We start from the raw sequence: 21,995 nt of genomic DNA, 5'->3' as shown, positions 1-21,995 counted from the left end.
AACCTATATGCAGAGTACATCATGCAAAATACCAGGTTGGATGAAGCACAAGCTGGAATCAAGATTGCCCGGAGAAATTTCAATAACCTCAGATACGAAGATGACACAACCCTTATGGCAGAAAGTGAAGAGGAACTAAAGAGCCTCTTGATGAAAGTGAAAGGACAGTGAAAAAGCTGGCTTAAAACTGAACATTCAAAAAACTAAGATCATCACTTCATGACAAATAGGTGGGAAACAATGCAAACAGTGACCGACTATTTTCTTGGGCTCCAAAATCACTGCAGATGGTGACTGTAACCATGAAATTAAAAGACACTTGGCTCCTTGAAAGAAAAGCTATGACCAACCTAGAGAGCAGATTAAAAAGCAGAGACATTAATTTGCCAACGAAGGTCCGGCTGGTCAAAACTATAGTTTTCCCAGTAGTCATGTTCAGATGTGAGAGATGGACCATAAAGAAAGCTCAGTGGTGAGGAACTGATACTTTTGAACTGTGGTGTTGCAGAAGACTTGAGAGTCCCTTGAACTGCAAGGAGATCCAACCAGTGCATCCTAAAGGAAATCAGTCCTGAATATTCACTGACTGATACTGAAGCTCCAATATTTTGGCCACCTGATGCAAAGAATTGACTCAGTGGAAAAGACCCTGATACTGGGAAAGATTGAAGACACGAGAAGCGGACGACAGAGGATGAGATGGTTGGATGGCATCACCGACTGGATGGACATGAGTCTGAGCAAGCTCTCGGAGCTGGTGATGGACAGGGAGGCCTGGCAATGCTATGCTGCAGTCCATGGGGTCACAGAGTTGGACAGGACTGAGCAACTGAACTGAACTGGTAGGAGACTAAGGAAGCAGATGAAGAGGCAAACAACTAGTGCACAAACGGAGTAAAAATAAAACCTATATCCTGAAGACACTGTGCGTCCCTATTTGTCCAGGTTTGTAACTGCCACAGTGTTTTTCGCACACACTATCTTACTGTTCCCCAGCTCTCTGATGACACATCCTCTAATTCGATAGTGTGTGCAAAAAGCACTGTGGATGTTAGAAACCTGGACACAGTTCAAAAGCATCAGTTCTTAGGCGCTGAGCTTTCTTTATGGTCCCTTGACTGACAGCATTAAGCATCAAAAGGAACTTGTTAGAAATGCACATTCTTGGGTTCCACACCGATGGGATTCAGGTGAGTCTCAGCAGTGCGTTTTAACAAATCCTCCAGCGCATCATACTCAGGAGGGAACTACGGAGACCACTGCAAGGATGGCGGCCGCAGTCGGAGGACCAAACTTCCTTCTGATCCCTACCTGGATTTTCCTCGCTCCTAGCAGTGGTAGTACACGACCCCACCCAGCCACCATCGCGGAGCAACGTTGCCCCGCTTCGGACTTAGCCTGTGCAAGCTCTTTCCAACTTCAGTCGGAGAAGAGGACAGAAAAACCCTCCTTACTAAACTCCGCTCCTACCCGCGAACGTCCTGGGCGTCCCCAGACTTCCGGCTTCAACTTCCGGCGCAGGGGGAGGGTGTGGGAGGGGGAGTGGGTGGAAGGGTCGGTGCGGAAGGGACTGGGGACGGACGTATCCAACTTCCTCGGCACCGGCGGGGGTGGTGGGGGATATTTGTTCTCCCAACCCCCTCCAGGTGCTAACTAAGAGGCCGGAGGACACGGCGGTGGAAGAAAGATGGGCTAGTCTAGTCTAAGTCCGGGAAATCGGGAACCCAATAAAAGAATAAAGAATCTTTGAAAATCACGTTCGCTTCCTTTCCCACCCTAGGCCGCTGAGCGGTGATCCAGGAGGGGTGGAGAAGGGTGGGTAGGGCACCGGGGGAAGAAATCTCGCGATAGGAGACCGGCCGGGGCGGGGGTGGCACCTCTTTCCTCCTCCTCCTCCTGGCGTTAGTTCCGGTAGCAGAGGAGACACCGCCGCAGTTGCTGCCACCTCCGGGGTTTCTGGCTCTTTTCTCATCGCCTTAAATTCGGTGAGTCGCTGGGCTTGCTTATCTCGGGCCGAGATTGCGGCCCCTCGTCGCTGGGTAGAGGGTGAGGGAGCCGGTGGGTCCTGTGCGGCCGGATTTGGATGGGCCCGGGCGGAGGCCGCCGCATGAAGCCGGACCAGATCTCGAGCTTGGATTCGGGGGTCGGAGCGGCTGCTTCAGCGGGGAGGTCGAGAGGCGGCTGCCCGGGCCGGAACGCGGGGCGCGGGTGTGCCCCGCGGCTCTACCGACGGAGGCAGTGGGCGAGGGAGGCCCTGGTCCAGCCCTGCCCGGCCTGGGTAACAAAGCCGCCGCGGCCTCTGTTGGGTGATGTACGCGTGGGGGTTCCGGCGGGCGGGGCGGCGGGGCCGCCACCACCACTGCGGCCGCCTCCACCGCCGCTGCTTTCGCTGGAGGGCGGGCGGATGTACGGGGCGGCGGGGCCCCCGGCGCGAAGCGCCTCGGCGCCTTTGGTCCGCTCGTTGCGGCGGCCGCCACCGCCGACCACGGGGTCAGTGGAGAAGGGGCTGCGGGCGAGGAGCAGCCCTTGGGCGGGGGTGGATTATCCGTCGCTGGGCTGGAGGCCCGGGAAGGGTTGAATGGGGAGACACGTGCCCCGGCAGGAGGCTTGCCTTGTAAGGTATGGGGTGGAGGAGGCTAGGCCCGCTCTCAGCCACCTTTTGCCGGCTGGAGTGGTGCAAGCCACCGCTACGGTCCCGGGCACGACTTGAGGGTAGGGTGGTGCTGCCCTCGGATGAAGGGATTAGCCTTCTGATAGCGTCTTTAAATTGACATACATGTTTTGGATACCTGCTAATTATGGTGGTCGTTTCTGTTAGCCCTCTGTGGTGCTCAGAGTAGTGGAAGATGAAGGCGAATTTAAACAGGAACGAGGAGGAGACTGTGCTTATGATGGGTGATTTGCCACTAGTCGCAGTGGCGCTGTGAAGTCATTTAAAAGTGGCCTTCACATTTCATCTTTAAATTGTAGAGAGAAATGCAGGTTTTGAACTTACATTTAATCAAGCAAAGGTAATTCTTTATGCCTTCCCAGGTCTACTGCTAGGCTGAAAGTGTATGTTCTATGTAGTTTATCCGTGACTAGGCCAAGGTTTGATGCTTTGTTTTTAAAATGGATGTTATGGCACTGATATTTTTAAGGCCTTATTTTCCCCCTTTAGGGTGTCTTTTATGAATAATCAAAAGCAGCAAAAGCCAACGCTATCAGGCCAGCGTTTTAAAACCAGAAAAAGAGGTAAATATTTATATTTTAATATCTTCTCTGCAGACCTCCAGAATAACTTATATTTTGGTTTCTCTGGCAGGCTATTGCTTAGTATTAAAACTTAAAGAGAAAGTGCCAGAAAGGAGCTTGAATTTGTAGTTGACTGCCATGTCAGATATCTTTACTGTTTCTTCTGCTTTTAAGATTTGTGATATCAACATAGATCTAAGCAAGCTAGTGAATGGTCTTTATTGTGAACATATAGTGACTCTAAACAGAAAAAAAAAGTATGGACTTCAGGGCTTCATTTTCACTCGCTAAATTTCATTTAAGCAAGATTTTGGTTGAGAGAAAAAGTCAATTTATAAAAGGAGAACTCCTAATGTGATTACTAGTTTCATCCAAGCTATGTGAACATTTGTGAGAGAAAAATCAGACTTTAACCCATGGAAGTTAATTATGGAACAGAGTTCACATTGCACTGTCTTTTGAAACTATTTCCTCACAGACTTAGGTTTTTGTTTTAAAGCACAAGAATTGCATTAACTACTTGTGTTTTATTATATACTTTGGGGAATATTGAATACTGTAGCAACTCACGATATAAAGTTAAATGAGATGTGGTCTCAGATATATTTTTTATTAGCTTTAATGTTTTACCCCTAAACTTTTCAATGTTATTGCTCAAAAGTACATATTGACCTTATCTTACAGAAAACTTTTAGGAAATAAAGAACTGGGTTGGCTACTGGTTATAAATTATGTTTTTCAACCCTGAGTGGCAGACACTTTGAGATGTATATTAAATAATCTTCTAATTTCTAATTGTAGCCTGCCACCTTACAGCAGGGAACAAGGAGTGTTTTGATTTTAGTCTTTGAAGATTCATTAAGTTTTAGGCCAGTAAATTTTCTCAAGAGGAAGAATAGTTGGGAACCAGAACAATTCTATAATGGAAAAGCCTGTATATGTTATCTGGTATAATACATTATCAAGTAGTTTTAATATTGTTGTATCAGGAAGATATGTCACTTTCCCAGTTGCAGATTGAGATTACTCATGGTCTCTTAGTTCTTGATAATTGGATCCTGATTTGCCTGGGACTGAATAGAGTTCCCAGGACATAAGCCTTTCAGTGTTGAAACAAGAAAAGTCCTAGGCAAACTTTGGTCACCCTGGTGCTATGTAGAAATTAAGACAGCATCTAACCTAGATAGGGAAATCAAACCCTACCCTGGAGTGTGTAACAGCAGCACAGTAAAGGCTAGGTATATACCCAAGGCACTGCTTAGTGTGCTTTATATTTTATTTATGTCGTTTAATATTCAGAACAACTTCATGAGATGGATCCTACTCTTAATCACCATTTACCTCAGGAACATTCAGACATGAAGAATGCACTAAGTTGCTCAACTTCAGATAGCTAAGTGCTGATCTCAGTTTAAATCAGGCAGTTTAAATCCAGAGCCCCTACTCATAACTGCTGCATGTCATGTATTGGATACTCAAAAAATGTACTTTCTAGAAATTACCTTAATAAGTATTAGAGTGATTTTTTTTTTTAAGTAGAAAGTGTTATGGTCATTTAAAGAAAATCAAGAGGTGTCCGTACTTAGACAAAATTTCACTCAGGAATAAAGTTTACCTGAGGTATAGAAGATATCTTGAATTTGACACATTCCAGGTGGAAATTGTCTCCTAGCAGTAGGAACACACCAGCTCATTTAGGTCACTTAGGAGACCTGTGTGAAAAAATAGAGAAAAGCCATACACTTCTTGTGATAGGCAGTCCTGTCTTGCACTCGTAGAGGTGCAACTTGCAAAGGATGTGTATTTAGTCCCCTGTTGTGTTTGCTTGTGTTACAGGTCTTAGGCAATTAAGTAGCGTTTGTTTTTTCCAGGTATTGAAATAAGTGAAATTGTAATGAATGTGGTTAACTTACTCAGTAGTTACAGCTTCATAGGGCAGTGGTTTCATGCCCTTTTAAAACTTAAATGTTTTGGGGTTTTCCCTCCAGATGAAAAAGAGAGGTTTGACCCTACTCAGTTTCAAGACTGCATTATTCAAGGCTTAACTGAAACTGGTACTGATTTGGAAGCAGTAGCAAAGTTTCTTGATGCTTCTGGAGCAAAACTTGATTACCGACGATATGCAGAAACACTCTTTGACATCCTGGTGGCTGGCGGAATGCTGGGTAAGTGTCCGGGTCTTATGAGAAGTGTGTTGTATGGGGATTATGTAAAACCCAGCATATGAACTGTTTGACAGACATATCAAATCAGGATGGCTTTGTTTCTGTTTGTTTTCTTTTTTTTACCCCCTATGGATTTTCACTTTTTTTTTTCCCTTCTCAAATTATAGTAAATTTGCAGATCGCCTTGCTCTGTATAGCTTTATATTTGAAACCCATGACAGAACCATAACATTTGGAGAAGACTTTTCAGTCTGATACATAAGTCCCAAAACATGTCATCAGTGATTTTTCCAACTCGTGTTTGCATACTCTGAGTTAATGAAGAAATCTGTATCTCTTGTTCTGTCTTACCAAATACTTCATACAGACAAGCCTCCATATCCAAAGTTCCACATCCATGGATTCAACCCAACTGTGGATCAAAAATTTTCCAGGGAGGGGAGGAGCAGAAAGTTCCAAAAAGTAAAACTTGCATTTTCTGTATCCAGCAACTATTTTTTAGCATTTACATTGTATTTGATATTACGTACAACCTAGAGACCGTTAAAATATACAGAAGGATAAATGCGGGTTGTATACAAATACTATGCCCCTGGTAACCCTGGTTCAATTCTGGGTTGGGGAGATCCCCTGGAGAAGGGATAGGCTACCCACTCCAGTATTCATGGGCTTCCCTGGTGGCTCAGGTAGTAAGGAATCTGCCTGCAATGCAGGAGACCTGGGTTTTATCCTTGGGTTGGGAAGATCCTCTGGAGGAGGGCATGGCAACCCACTCCAATATTCTGGCCTGGAGGATCCCCAGGGACAAAGGAGCCTGGTGGGTTACAGTCGGTTGGTTCACAAAGAGTCGGACACAACTGAGTGACTAAGCACACACATTCCCTTTAATATAAGGGACTTGAGTACTGACAGATTTTGGTGTCCACTAGAGTCCTGGAGTCAATTCAGGACAGTACTATACCTGAGTCCATAGGGTGGCAGAGTTGGACACAGCTTAGCAATTGAACAACAAGTAACTGAAGCCTAATTCTGCATTCTTCTATGTATTAGTCACTAGCTAATTATCAATCACTTAGAATGTGCCGAGTACAAATTGAGAGTACACATTGGATTTTGAAGACAATGTTAAATAGAATAAGACATCTCAATAATACTTTGAATACTAAAGTGTTAATATTTTTGATGTGTTGGGTTAAAGTATATCAAAATTAATTTCACTTCTTATTTTTAATGTGGCTGCTAGGAGATTTAGAATTACATTATGTGGCTCACATTATATTTCTACTCATAGCCCTGCTAATTTACTCCTGCCTTCACTCTCAGCAGCTCAGGATATCTTAACAGAATGTGCTACTTAGTTATATATCCTCAGTTGATGCTGGTAATGTCATTTCCATGGCTCCCTAAAATATTCCAAAATGTTTTCACAGTAACATTGTATTGAACCTCATACCAGCCTGCTGGAATGAGAACTGTTATTTATGTACATGAAGAATGGAGGCTTAGAGAGTCTTCCATAGCTTGCATGTAGTCAAACAGTTGCTCAGTGGTGGAACTGTGAAATCAGAAAGAAAGGTTGAAATAATTATTAATTTTAAATGAATGTCATTGCAATTTTTTTTGTGAAATATACTTTAGCCCCAGGTGGTACACTGGCAGATGACATGATGCGTACAGATGTCTGTGTGTTTGCAGCACAAGAAGACCTAGAGACCATGCAAGCATTTGCTCAGGTAAATTAAACTTTACATAATTCAGTTAGCTGTTATCCATTTGGCTAATGTTTAAGGAATAGTCTGCTTTTAAGAGGTTGGTGGTAGAAGGTTGAAGGAATTTGAGCTGAAAGTTTAGAGGTGTTCTTGGTGTACAGTATGATTTGGAAACTTAAAAATGCATTGAAGAAAAAAAATAGGAAAAAAATTGAATTAACTTTTCCTTTTCTTGTTTGTTTTTCTAGAATTAATTCATTTTTTTTTTTTAAGGAAAAAAGTCAAGCTGAAAAAGGAAAATCAGTTCCCTATCATGATTTCCATCATTAAATTACTCTGCATATAGCTTTTTAAAGTTGAATGAGTTATAGGCAGATTAGCTTCTTTATCAGTCAAAATCTCATTTGAAAGTTCATACAAGTATATCTAACCTAAGGGTTGTTGTCTTTGTCATTCAGAAAGTAGAACTATATTTTATGATCATCTGTTAATATCCTACAGATAGGTAAATGACTTGTATTTGAGCAGTAATTAATTTGTGCTTTGATACTTTGGCAATAAAAGTCTATTGGGGCTGGTGATTAAAGTGTTAACATTATTGGTATATTGTAGGATTTTGGAAAGGACAAGACTTCCTAAGCTGATTAAACATCTAATGAAAGGCTCATTTCTTTGCTGTTCTAGAGATACTGTGGAGAGGTCTTAGTTTCCCTGATTTAGATCTTTTGGGTATCTGACATTTCTACATATGAAGTTATTCAGTTCCTTCATTAATTCTTATAGGTTTTTAACAAGTTAATCAGGCGCTACAAATACCTGGAGAAAGGTTTTGAAGATGAAGTTAAAAAGGTATGAGCAGCAATATCCTTTGTGGAAAACAAAAGGTTGGGGGCCAAAGAAGGGGATGTTAAATCCTAATTCTGCCATGGATTTGAGATAATTTTAGATATTTAGGTGGGCTGTCTTTGAAATGAAGTTTGGAGTATATCATGTAGTTTAATTTGCTGTACACTGTTTCTTAGTTCTGTGTTCAAACAAGTGGCAAAGGGGTAAAAATCCAAGTGGAGTTTGTTCAAAAGTCAGAGTAACAGATCAGAGCTAAATACCTTGACAAAGAGAAATTTACCATGCTTGCTGTCAGAGTCAGATAGTGTACGTATCAGTGCACAGAAAATTTGGTAAAGTTAATTTTAACTCATTCAATACTCTCAAAAGCCCTGTGTAGCAAGTTTTATTTTACACATTTACATGTGTAAAATACATGAACGAGATGAGACTGCACCAGAGGTTAAGTGACTTGCCTAAGATTATTCAGTATTATAACAGATATAAACTTGAGTGGTTAGACCTCAGAGCCCATAGTTTTAACCAATATAATATGCTTTACTGCTTCTCTTTATATAATACAGTTGCTCTTTCTTTTAACCCTTGACTATTTACTTTTATAGCTGCTGCTGTTCTTAAAGGGTTTTTCAGAGTCGGAAAGGAACAAGCTGGCTATGTTGACTGGTGTTCTTCTGGCTAATGGAACACTTAATGCATCCATTCTTAATAGCCTTTACAATGAGAATTTGGTTAAAGAAGGTAATCAACCTTTCATAAATGGATAATCTCTAGTTGGCTGAGAGTGGTGTAGATAAGAGCATAAAAGATGAACTGATATAAAAGTTAGGATATAGTTTGTATAGATTCGACTTGTGATAGTGATAGTTTTTTTAACTAGTATCCTTGAATTTAATTGGTTCATTTCATTTCAGTCATTTAATGTATAACTTTAGCATTTAGACACACACCAAATATCCAGGGTCTAGACAAAATGTGATTGATTGTAAAGTAAAAATAGAAATGCTGTGGAAACCCAGAGAGATTAATTCCAATTGGGACACTTGGGAACATTTTGAATAGAGAAATGGGGGAAATGGCAAGCTGAAAAGAAAAACAAGTTCCGTTTTATGATTTCCATAGTTAAATTGTTCTGTACAGTAACTTAAAAGCTAATTTTTTTTTACTGCTTTGATTACTGAGTATTTAACATGCCTTAATGTAATTCTCAGAACAACCCTGTCAAATGTAAGAATTGTCACTCTTATTTTACACATCATAAAAATCTAACTTGACTAACAGTACACAACTAACAAGTGGTAGAGTAGAGGAATTGGAATGGGTTGGTAAACAGTGGCAGAGGGAGGTTTAGGGGTAGGTTTGGGGATAAAGTGAATAATCCTGTGTGCTGGACCTTCAGAGAGAGGACATGGGGAGACAAAGTCATTGAAATCCATGAAGGTACTTCTGTTAAATAAGCTCTGTTTTTCTACAGGGGTTTCAGCAGCTTTTGCTGTAAAGCTCTTTAAATCATGGATAAATGAAAAAGATATCAATGCAGTAGCTGCAAGTCTTCGGAAAGTGAGCATGGATAACAGACTGATGGTTTGTGACTTTTCATTCTTCACTTTCTTGACAACACTTAAGGAAAATGTGATCGGCAGCTTTCCCATTTTTAATCTGTGAGAAGAGGGAAAGTGTTTTTTGAATGATTTGAAGACCATTTAACCAGATTAAATTCTCATTTCAGGAACTTTTTCCTGCCAATAAACAAAGCGTTGAACACTTCACAAAGTATTTTACTGAGGCAGGCTTGAAAGAGCTTTCAGAATATGTTCGGAATCAGCAAACCATAGGAGCTCGTAAGGAACTCCAGAAAGAACTTCAAGAACAGATGTCCCGTGGTGATCCATTTAAGGATGTAAGTATTTCACCAGGGTGAGTTTTAATAATAGCTGTAGAATGTTATGCTGGGGCTTTGCCTCAGTCTTTTTCATATTTGGTGCCTAACATGTGCCCCAAAATCCAAATAGTTGGGGATTTTGTAGGGTGCAGGCCAATAGACAGACCTTTCTGTTTCCATCATGGGCTTTTCTTAGGCAGTGTGCTTATGTGTAACATAAGGTTTAGAAGTAGAAGTCTATACCTTCTAGTTTTAAAAGTTATGTGGTTGTATGTGGTCTCCTGGTCTTTGCTAGTTGCATGGAAAGGTCTTATGCTTTTTGTAAGTTTGATACGTATAGTATCAAACTTAGTTCTATACTAAATATTATACTTATTTCTGTACGAAATTTGGATTCTTTGCAGATAATTTTGTATGTCAAGGAAGAAATGAAAAAAAACAACATCCCAGAACCCGTTGTCATTGGAATAGTGTGGTCCAGCGTAATGAGCACTGTGGAATGGAACAAAAAAGAGGAGCTTGTAGCAGAGCAAGCCATCAAGCACTTGAAGGTATTAGAATTGTGCCTGATAAAACATTATTTTTGTAAGTGGGGATAAGTGCACTGTCTGAACTTTTCCAAAAGGATTTATCATATCCTATGGTTTCTGGGGGTAAACCACCAGTAAGTAGACAAATAACATTAAATATTGGTGATAACCTTTTAAAAAGTCTTAACTTGGGCTTTCTGTTGCTCACAGGATAAAAACAAATACATGTTTAAAAGTAGCTTAAACCTGTAATTTGGTGTTTGCTTTTGAAAGAATATTGAAAAATAGGAGGATTCTCTCTTTTTTCCCTTTAAAATATTAAGATTGTAGTTGCAGTTATCTGGAATCCTTGGTTTAGTATTGCCTCTTTGATTTAAATGCTTAAGAGATTTTTCTGCCTTTTTAAAACAAAACAAAACAAAAAACTTCCACTAATAGAATATATAGTGATTGTAAAAGATGAGTTGTGGTCTTTTAGGAGTTTGTACTGAATGTACAAATTCAGTACATTCAGTACAAATCCATTGTACTGAATGACTAAATCTTTTCTCTTTTCCCTTTAAAAGCAATACAGCCCTCTACTTGCTGCCTTTACAACTCAAGGTCAGTCTGAGCTGACTCTGTTACTGAAGATTCAGGAGTACTGCTATGACAACATTCATTTCATGAAAGCCTTCCAGAAAATAGTGGTGCTTTTTTATAAAGGTAATTTAAATTTTGAATTTTGTTAATATGTTTATTGCAAAACCTAGAAAACTCAATAATTCTAATGAATAGTTCTCTGAACATCAGCACCCTAAAGTATTTCACTCTAATCATAGGGCTGAGTTGTCTGAAATAATTGGATACATTTTTAGTGCATTATCATTAAAACATCTCTAAAGCCTTCTTGATGAGCCTCAGACTTCACCTGCTGCAGTCCTCTTCCCCAGACAAATGATTTTCTTGGTTCCCATATTTTAAACCTAGAGGCCCACCTGCATCCCCAGATTTTTTTTTTTTTTTTTAGCACCCTGTGCTTTGGTGATTATCAACTTGTGGTTAGGTTTCCTTAAAGTATCTATACCTCCACTTACTTCCTCCAGATTTAGAAGTAAGTCTTTAAAATCCTCATTTAAAATTCTGGAAAAGTTAATAAATAACTTTTAATTTTATCGATAAAACACTGGACTTTTAAGTAAAATCACAGTACCACACGTAAAATAATCTTTTTAATTATCTATCAAATATCCCTAATCATTTATCACAAGATTTCTCAGCCTTGACACTACTGTTTTGGGCCAGAAAGCTGTTTTGTAGATGGCTGTCCCGTGCATTATAGAGTGTTTATCAGCATCCCTGGCATCAGCCAGCAGGCACCAGTAGCACATCTCCCCAGTGCAACAACCAGCAGCGTCTGTACACATTGTCTGATGTCCCCAGGGGATCAGGTTGCCTTTGGTTGAGAGAATCACTCTACAAGTTGATAAAAAGTTTCTTAGTATATGGTTCTCATTTCATCTTTTCTACTTTTCTTTAAAAAATTTGTTGAAGAAACTAGTTGAGTGTTGAATACAGATTTGTTTTTGTAAGCAACAAAAATAATTGGTTTTCCTCTACATTTCAATAAAAACAAAATTGCTAATGAGGTATGTGCACCTTAGGGAGTTTCTAACTCTGCCTTAGTTATGGAAGTACTGTATGAATACTCCACAAATGTAAAGGTTGTTCTCTTCTTTACAGCTGAAGTTCTGAGTGAAGAACCCATTCTAAAATGGTATAAAGATGCACACGTTGCCAAGGGGAAGAGTGTCTTCCTTGAGCAAATGAAAAAGTTTGTAGAGTGGCTCAAAAATGCTGAAGAAGGTAAGTCTTTTCATTTGTGCAGTCTGTTTGGTAAAGCCTGAGAACTTATTTTAATGTGGACAAGAATATGTCCATACATGTCATCTTTCATTCAGATACCATTTTGTACCTAAAGTACAGATTTTTGTTCATTCATGACACACCTCCAAAAACTCATTTACTTTAAGGCAGGGGAGGAAAACTAGACTTCAGGTATTTTGATGAATTGGCCATAATACTAAAATTCTTAGGAAAATTGAAAATTTTGAGAATGTGTGTATTAGTCAATCACTCATGTCCAACTCTGGAACCCCATGGGCTGTAGCCTCCCAGACTCCTCTGTCCATGGAATTCTCCAGGCAAGAATACTGGAGTTGGGTTGCCATGCCCTCCAGGGGATCTTCCCAACCCCGGGACTGAACCCGGGTTTCCTGCATTGCAGATTTCTTTATCATTTGAGCCACCAGGGAAGTCCAAATATTTATGAATTTTGAGATTCACAGATGCATACTTTTTGATATCCTCCTCATGAGTAGATCATTATTAATAAAAATTTTTTAAAGTAAAGTTAATAAATGGAACTTTTACTTTCTGATATCATGTAATGCTTGATTGCACTTTTCCCCTTTTCTAGAATCTGAGTCTGAAGCTGAAGAAGGTGACTGAATTTTGAAACCACACCCTCAGTAAAGCAAACAGGAGTTGTAGATAAAATGTCATGTCTCATGTGTCCTGGTTCTTACATCTTCCTACCTCCCTATATCAAGCATGATATAAGGGCTTTCATGGCAAATTTTATTTTAACTGTTTCTATGGTTACTGGAAATGTTGGATTTAGTTTCTAAAACCATGTTTTAAGTAGCTGCAGGAGCTATAGATTTGAATCTGATGTTGCATTAGTCTTTTCAGTTATCTTCTACCTCCTGTATTTTCTACTGTAATAATGTAATTTAAGGCCTTCCACAATGAACAGTTCACTTTATTCCCTGGGTTTTCTATATAAACAGTTTTCAAGATATGATTTGGTTAAAAATAATTTGTTATAAAAATTCTGTTTGCAAATTAAACTGTAAAAGTATCCAATGTCTCAGAAGGCAATGATTTGTGTGATAATTTGATATGCCCAAAGCCCTGCTCATCAATGAAAACTATCATATACAGTAATTGAATTCATTAACATGAATCTTGAGTATCTGGACCATTGCTTCCATGTTAACATTTTCTTGGCATTTTTAGCCCCAGATGTACTTGAGCTCAATTGTCTGCTCTCTGATTTTCATTCCCTAAAATGAAGCCATGGAGAACAAACTTGAAAGTGGGGTATTTGGGAAATTGTATGTGGCAAAGGTAGTGGGAAGAGAAAAATTAAGCTTTTCCCCATTGAGAAACTTCTGCATTCAGTTTGTTTCTTTCCACACAAAACAAATGAATATTCTTTTCACAAAGCCATTTTCAAATATACCTTGGAAAAAGCCTTGTCATTTAAAGTATTTTACACTTACCCTGCACTTAGATTCATGAGAGAGGACTGAAAATAGTGCGAGTAAAGCAAATGACTGTACTAAACCCAGAAAATTGTTGAAAGAAAAATGATCAGCATGTTCTAATTGGGACTCCAAATACAACTCAATATTGCCTGTTGGCTTAGCGTATTTGTTGTAAAGAGTGAAGTGAGGTGATAATGATGTATTCCTACTTGGTCATAGTGGACCAGCTTCATTCTCTTCACAGGTTCATTTATGACTCAATTATCTGGCTGTTAACCTAGTTGCCAGTTTTTCTAATTGCCATGAGCCAAATATCTCTTCTATACAGTTGATCCATTTATTTTAATGGCTGCCTGTTTACTTTCCATCTTTTCTTGCTGCTACCTGTCTTTATATGTAGTCATTAGAAAACAAAGTGTGGCCACGCTTTTTGCTGGAAAGATTTCATGTTGAAAGTGAACACTTTGCAAGTTTTTTGACTGGTGAAAGAAACAAACTTGGAATAATGCCACAAGAGACTTGGGTGGGAATTGCCTTTTTCAAAGGTGCCATTCTTATGAGCCAAGAATTTGTGTTTAGAAGTTTATCTTGAGGGAATAACATGTAATATAGTTTGAAATAAAGATATAACCTTATGAAGAGCATTATAATTGATACCATTGTGAAGGGGGTGAAGTTGTTAAATGAATGACTTTTGATAAAGCTTTCATGCACAGGCAAAATGTATTCACTAGGTTTCTACATAGTGATCTGCTTTTACTTTGTAATTTGTAGTCCTCAAAAGACTTTTTTTAAAAAATAAAGTCCATCCTTACACTTAGGTTTATATAGGTCAGTCTTCTTTTTTTTTTTTTTTTAGTTTTTGTTTGTAAATTCCATGCTGATACCTAGTGGTAACTGTATGTTATGTGTCAGATGTATCTACTGTGTAACCATTAAATAATTGCTCTTTTCATCCTTATGACTCCCAACTTCACAGAATTCTGATGTAGCAGAAATTACATTAACATTTCTACAACCAAACCATTGCATGTTGCTGCAGTACAGAGTGTACCTTGTTTATTATATACTGTGTATAGTGAAAGTGTATGTAGTTTTCCAGAAAACTACATTATGATCTTTGATCAGTTTTTTCCTTCATAATGACAAGGTAGTGTTTACTTACTACAATATTAACAGTAAATGGATGTCACCTATGACAGTGTAGTGTAAAGAAAGGGAATGCTTTCTAAAAAGACTTAGCAGATTTTCATTCTGAATTTTAAGTGGCAATTTTGAGTCTCAGCTGCCAGTGCCAACCTCAAATATGTAAATATAGATGTTAAGATTGTACTTGTAATCATGATCCGATAAATGTTCATTGATTTTCCTAACTTGGTGTCAGTTTCTAAGGATAAATCTCCTCTTAGATACCATAATTAAATGTGTACTTAGAGCTGATTAAATTTCTTAATTATTCTGGGAGTATTGTCCTAGAGACATTTATTATATTCTTAAGAAAATTCCAAATGCCACAGGATATTTTAACACAGCATAGTGATGGTGGGGAGAAGAAATGCTTATGACTGAGATTTATTTCCAATTCAATGTTTTTAAGGGTTTTTTTCTCATCAACCCTATCCCTAAAGCATTTTAAACTTTAACAGTACACCAGTGAATTTTTTTTGGCCATACTACGTGGCTTGCAGGATTTCAGTTCCCCAACCAGGGTTTGAACGTGTGCCCTCAGCATTGAAAACATGGAGTCCTAACCACTGGACCACCAGGGAATTCCCCCAATGAATTTTAGTATCACATATATGCTGTATATGTATTGTATCTGCTTTTTACATGAAAAGAATAAGGGGGGTTTGGAGGTCCTGTTTGGGAGTGACACTGCCCCCATTTGAGAACTCACACCCTAATGTATTTTTTAAGGGGAGGACCACCTAGTGGCAGACGTTTGCATTGGCAGACATACCTTTATGTGTGTCCAAATCCTGAAGCAGTATTGTTTTCTGCCAGTCACCATCATTTAACAGCTATGCTTTACACCCTTCCTGCCACAGGCATGAGACAAATCATTTCCCGTTGGCTTTGGACGTCTTGATCGATTCTTGCTTGATTTGGAAATGTATTCATAATTAGAACCATTCAGGTTCCTTCTCATCTATAAAAATCAGTTAAAATCCTAGGTGAATGATCTAATTAAAGTAGGTTATAACACATTGATAAATGGCATTGAAATTTTACCAGTGAATCTACAGTCATACCCAAGTAAGCTGCTTGCAGGAACTGATAGAACTATTATTGGCTGGTTGAAAATGTAACATAGATGCCAAAGTTTTAGTGTACTTTATTAATACCTAGACTACTGAATTACCTTTGTAAAAATTTCCTCCGATGCTATTTACAGGTGCCATGTTAAACAGGCTATTGCATTTCTGTGACAATTCTAGTAAACTGCCTTGCTGTGATCTTTCATGTAAAATATTAGTGCTCTAGTATTGATAAAGAGTATGTCTGTTCACCAGCCTACTGAGGCCTAATGGTTTCACATATAATTATTAAGAAATATGTTTTTAGATGGCTTTATATAAGCAGAATCTAGAAAATAAGTGCTTTTGACTTCAAAATAATGAATTTATAATTGGCCTCTGTCTAAAAAACTTGAATTGCAGTGGATTTGTACTTAAACACAGTCTTGCATAATTGTATGAAATTTGGTTTGGATCAGAAAGATTTCCAAACTCCCTTTCCCTCTATTTTTTTTTTCTTTCTATATAACTATGGCTATTAGCCACCATACCAAATCCAGTCGTTTTAATTTTCCAATGCACTTATAATCCTTTTATCTTTATTCCAAGATTATAATTTCACCTCTTAATGAATTGAAAAAAGGGTGAGAATATTTTACAAATTCACTCAATTGCTGTCAAGTTATTAACTCAATTAACCTTCAAGTAAAGGCTTCAACTGCTTGTGCCTACTCTAGTGCCCTAGAGGAGACAGCGGCAACAAATCTATTCAGTCCTTTGCTTTGTAGACTTTATCGAGAGGGACCAATATCTCATTAAACTGTGATACAATTAGAATGTTTATAGTTGTATTAGTGTAGGTCTGCAAACTATGCATTCAATATGTATAATGAATTTGGGGTGCTACAAAGTTATCAAATATAATTGAGTTGTTTCAGGGAATTTCCAGTCAGTGTAATAACCATTTTAAAATATCTTAGGATGAAAATAGTTTAAACCATTTTTTTTAAAGCTGAACTCCTGAAGGCTGTGCTTCAAGTTGACTTAGAGGTAAACATTGGGGAAATACAGACTGAAGAATACTCTATTCAGAAAGGTGTTCTACATTCTCTGGCATCTTAAGAATAAAATATTATCTCTGTAAGTACACTTTATTTCCATTCTAGTTAGGATTAATGGATCCTGGCATGGCAAACAGCTGAAGAATGGAGAAAACGGGATAGCTGATAATCCAGATAGTTCTTGACACTCTGAACAACCTCAAGTACAGCCGTTCAAGCCAGTAATTACATTGCTGCATTATTTCTGTGTTTAACTGTGAAATTTGCTTCTTGCCTGTACCCTTGAAGTTGAATAAAATTTCATGAACTCCTTACTAATGTAAAAAGAAGAGCAATGACTTGCACTGGTTGTTGTCAATAACCTTTGAGTGCTGGAGTTGTTGAAAACTAGGTCCTTTTCCTGGTCCTTTCTGTTTTGCCTTCGTGTTTAAAAACCATCAAAAGGCTTGTGCCCTCAGAAGACAGTTATCTCCAGATAATGTTTGCTTTTGTTTGACTCACATGTACTTCAAACTCCCATCCAAACCTGTGCACATTGAAAAAATGCCATCTACCCTCTCCAGAAAGCTTCAGGTCCCTTCTCTTTCCTTCTCACATCTAAGAGATCAAATACTGCCCATTCCAATTACAAAATCACTTCTCTCCAAAGCCATCACCTGAATTGAAGCCATCAGCATCTCTTACGGAGAAGGCAATGGCAACCCACTCCAGTACTCTTGCCTGGAAAATCCCATGGGCGGAGGAGCCTGGAAGGCTGCAGTCCATGGGGTCGTTGAAGGTCGGATGTGACAGAGCGACTTCACTTTCACTTTTCACTTTCATGCATTGAAGGAGATGGCAACCCACTCCAGTGTTCTTGCCTGGAGAATCCCAGGGATAGGGGAGCCTGGTGGGCTGCCGTCTATGGGGTCGTACAGAGTCAGACACAACTGAAGTGGCTTAGCAGTAGCAGCAAGCATTAAATTTTAGTTGAATATGTGAAGGAATAAGTCTGGTGTTTCCTAGATTAGAATACTGAAGAGTGTATAAAAAAATGAACTTCTGGGGATGTTTACATGTAGAATTAACTCTGTTATATGAATTTGACAAGATTAATCCAAGATTTCTCTTCAGTAGTTAGGGTTGCTGTGACTGATGTGGCCAGGATGAGTCTCATTCAGCAGAGATGCTTTGCTGAGTTTAGGGCTATGGAGGTGAGCAGGACTGGGTGTCAAAATTCAGGCCTGTGGAACGGAGCAGGTAATCAGTGCTGCTGCTGCTGCTAAGTCACTTCAGTAGTGTCCGACTCTGTGCGACCCCATAGACAGCAGCCCACCAGGCTCCCCCGTCCCTGGGATTTTCCAGGCAAGAACACGAGTGGGTTGCCATTTCCTCCTCCAATGCATGAAAGTGAAAAGTGAAAGTGAAGTTGCTCAGTCATGTCCAACTCTTTGCGACCCCATAGACTGCACCCTACCAGGCTCCTCCGTCCATGGGATTTTCCAGGCAAGAGTACTGGAGTGGGGTGCCATTGCCTTCTCCGAATCAAGAGTGAGGTGAGTGCAAAACAAAGACATTTGAGGTACTAGCAAGTTGGAGAGTTCACTTTCAAGGGCTTTCTATAATCTAATGCCACAAGAAACATCACACCAGAAGAAATACGGCTTGTAAGCCCTCAGCATCAAAACTGCACGCCTTCTTGAAACAATCTTGGATGAAGATATCACGCTCGTCTATGAGCTGTATGATTGGGCAAATAATCCAACCTCTGAGCCTTTTCTGCATCTGTAAAAGAAGGAACTGTGATAATGATGCTGATTTCATGAAGTGGTTGAGAAGTTGACAATGAAATGATCTAAATAAAATTGAGGTGCTTGATGCAGTACTTGTCACATAATCACGTGAATAGCAGCTATTATTTTTGTTTGGCAAGGAAGGAGTTCATGGGGAACTAAGAGCTCTGAATTGAGGTCTCTTGTTAGATTTGAATTGGTACAAGGTAATGGAAGTTTCCACAACCATCATCCCGTTGCCTGCTTTAGCAGCACTCTTGTGTGCCCATGTCCACAACAGAAGAAGCCACTGCAATGAGAAACCTGTGCACCACAACTGGAGAGTAAGCCCCCACTTGCCGCAAGTGGAGGAAGCCCACGTGCAGCAACAAAGACACAGGACAGCCAAAAGTGAATATTTTTTTAATATTATTTTTTAAAAGTCACAGAGAGAAGAGTTAATGGCAGATGAAAAATATTCAGTTGTTGGAAGAAGGAAAGCAGATGACCAGCTGACTTGGTTTTAGCATTCTCTGTTCTAATCTTGTGGCACAGTAGAGAGCTAACAAGGAGAAATAAATCGACCCCGCAGGGTCCAGGAACATCTCAGAAGTTAGGACTGCTCATTTTAAGGATGCTGGTAAGGAATAAAGCTGGAAATAGATGAATTTATTGGGCTCTGTAAGAGCACCTTCTCTATCCTTTCTCAATTTATGCCACCACTGACTGCCCTTACACAATTCAGCAGAAAATGGGTATACCATCTGTATAAATTGGGGAGAAACGACGGGGGGCTATGGACTAGTTGACGGCATACAGGGTAAGAACACCATATTAAAATTCCACACTTCCCACTCCCAAAAAGTGGGCGGATCCCTAGCACAATACCCCTGTGTAGCAGAGCTACAGTAGTCCCCAGTATTGATTCTTAAGACTCCTCAACTTTTAGCTGGACACATGTCTGCTCATAGAACATCTGTCAGCCCCCCTTGTAAGTAAGAGTGACCATATGATTCAGCTACAGACAATGCCCTTAGAGGAAGTGGCCATGTCTTTTCCCTTCCCTTTTTCCTTCCTGCTAGTTGGGAAATGGGCATGATGACTGGAGTTCACACAGGATTCTTGGACCATAAAGATAAGGAACTATTTGTGGAGAATCGCAAAGCAAAAAAATAGGAAAATCCTGAATTCATAACAACATTATATCCCAGAACAACCTACATCTGGACTACTTTCAGATAATCTTTAGATCATTTTTATTTCAGGTATCCTATTCCATGCAGATGAATGTAATCCTGAATGGTTCTTTAGAAATATAAAGTGAAACAGCAAACAAAATAGCCATAATAGACTCAAAAAGAAAATCCAAATAGATCCATCATCATAAGGGAAAAAAGTCAGGAGGTAATGTGCCAATTATGAAGCTGTTGTCTCTTAGCTTCAACATACCCTTTCTTCCTACATGATGTTAGGGCTGGAACTCTGCACACTGCATTTTTTATATGCCATCTGGTTCTCAGTTGTGTGTGTGTGTGTGTGTGCGTGTGTGTTAGTCACTCAGTTGTGTCTGATTCTTTGCAACCCCATGGACTGTAGCCCGCCAGGCTCCTTTGTCCATGGGATTCTCCAGGCAACGACAATGGAGTGGGTTGCCATTTCCTTCTCCAGGGGATCTTCCCAACCCAGGGATCGAACCTGGGTCTCCTGCCTTGCAGGCGGATGCTTTACTGTCTTGAGCTACTAGTTAGGCTCTGCCTATGGAAGGTCTTAGAGGGAAACTGGAATGACAAAGGAGGAGACTGACTTGCTGCTTCCTGTTTGCTTCCTGTTCCTGTCAGTGTCCCTTCAGCAATGGCCCTTCACCCTAGCTAAGGCACTTGGCTCCATTCTGCAGTTTTCCACACTGATTTACTACAGTCACTCTCAGAAATACCAGTACCAGCCAGCTGGCATTTTTCTCTCAAAAATCTGCCGCAGCTCCATGGGGTTCATTCTCTGAGTTGAAGGCTGTAGTATCACCCAAGTAAGTGCCCCTCCCCAAAGTGAATCCTCGTTCTTTGGGTTCTCTTTTAAACCTTTAAATTTTAATAATCCTAACATCTTGCCTTTTTACCTTCAGCCACAGACAGGATTGCTGCTTCTTGCAATTACTACCTCTGCTTTTTCAATTCCCTAGTTCTTACTTTAAAATACTTTATACTAAATCTCTGTTAAAACTGGTCTCCTGGCTGGAAAGAATTGGCACCAGGAGTGGTCCTTAAAAACAAACTGTGAAAGAGGGTATTTGGGATCTGGTTTGTACTTGAATATGCTGTGGAGCTTTTTTGGCAGAAACAGAATTCTAGGAATCTATGGCATGAAATAGCATCACAGTTAATGAAATTGTTGATGAAGCACTTCAAGTGAAGTGTTTGAGAGGCCAGGTGCCTGCTGCACTGGCCATTATTGCATAATGATTACTACAAGGACGTGGCTTGGAATGGTTGCATCTGAATGCATGAGACACTGCAGAGGCCAGAAAGCAATGAGATGACATATTCAAGGTGCTTTAAAAAAAAAAAAAAAAGGGCATGTCAATCAAGAATTTTGTAGACAGCAAATCTATCCTTCAAAAATGAAGGGAAAATTGAGAAATTCACAGAAAAAAAACTGAGAAAATCTGTTATAGAAGACCTGCCCTACAAGAAGTACTGAACAGTCCTTCAGGCTGAAGTGAAAGGACACTAGACAGTAACTCAAACCCACATAAATAAAGAGTGTTGGTAGATGTCACTACATAGGTAAATGTGAAAGTATAAATGTATTTTTTGTCTGTAATTCTTTTTTCTCCATCTGATTATAATACCAGTACATAAACAATAATAAAAGTGTTGAACTTATGATGTCAAATGATGCAGTTTGTGATGTGACAGCACAAATAAGAGTAGAGCACAGGTATATGGGACAGGTATATGGGAGATTCACCATATATCGAGCTGGATTCCAAAAAGTCCCCCAAGAGGGAGCTGCCGAGAGCTGGTGTTCAATGAAAACAAGAAGGAAGCCTCATGGGCTTTTATGACCTGGTGTGACTGCTGCTCTATTATTTGAAGCAGTTACCAGTTCTAAAGAATATGTGAAGTGGGAGAGATTGTTGTAGATATTTTTGGAAAAATTCTGCCACACCTATCTTACAGGAAGACTTTTGCTATAAGAAAAAAAGCAAGAGGTACAACCTCATGTCTAAAGTTTAAAAATTTGTACATAAGAACTTCCCTGGAAGTCCAGTGGCT

At 39.6% G+C, this 21,995-nt stretch overlaps 1 protein-coding gene across 1 annotated transcript; it reads left to right on the top strand.

Moving 5' to 3' along the window:
• Positions 1-1,845: 1,845 nt before the first annotated feature.
• Positions 1,846-16,484, top strand: BZW1 (basic leucine zipper and W2 domains 1). Its single transcript, XM_005909824.3, has 12 exons — positions 1,846-1,985; positions 3,161-3,234; positions 5,223-5,399; positions 7,038-7,132; positions 7,892-7,957; positions 8,557-8,692; positions 9,426-9,535; positions 9,681-9,851; positions 10,238-10,384; positions 10,930-11,068; positions 12,086-12,208; positions 12,822-16,484. The coding sequence occupies exons 2-12, from the start codon at positions 3,171-3,173 to the stop codon at positions 12,851-12,853; spliced, it is 1,260 nt and encodes a 419-aa protein (XP_005909886.1). The 5' UTR covers positions 1,846-1,985; positions 3,161-3,170; the 3' UTR covers positions 12,854-16,484.
• The last annotated feature ends 5,511 nt before the right edge of the window (positions 16,485-21,995 follow it).

Source organism: Bos mutus, chromosome 2, assembly GCF_027580195.1.
Source record: "Bos mutus isolate GX-2022 chromosome 2, NWIPB_WYAK_1.1, whole genome shotgun sequence".
NCBI lineage: Eukaryota > Metazoa > Chordata > Mammalia > Artiodactyla > Bovidae > Bos > Bos mutus.
Note: the sequence above shows the minus strand (reverse complement) of the source record. Positions and strands in the feature narration are given on the sequence as shown.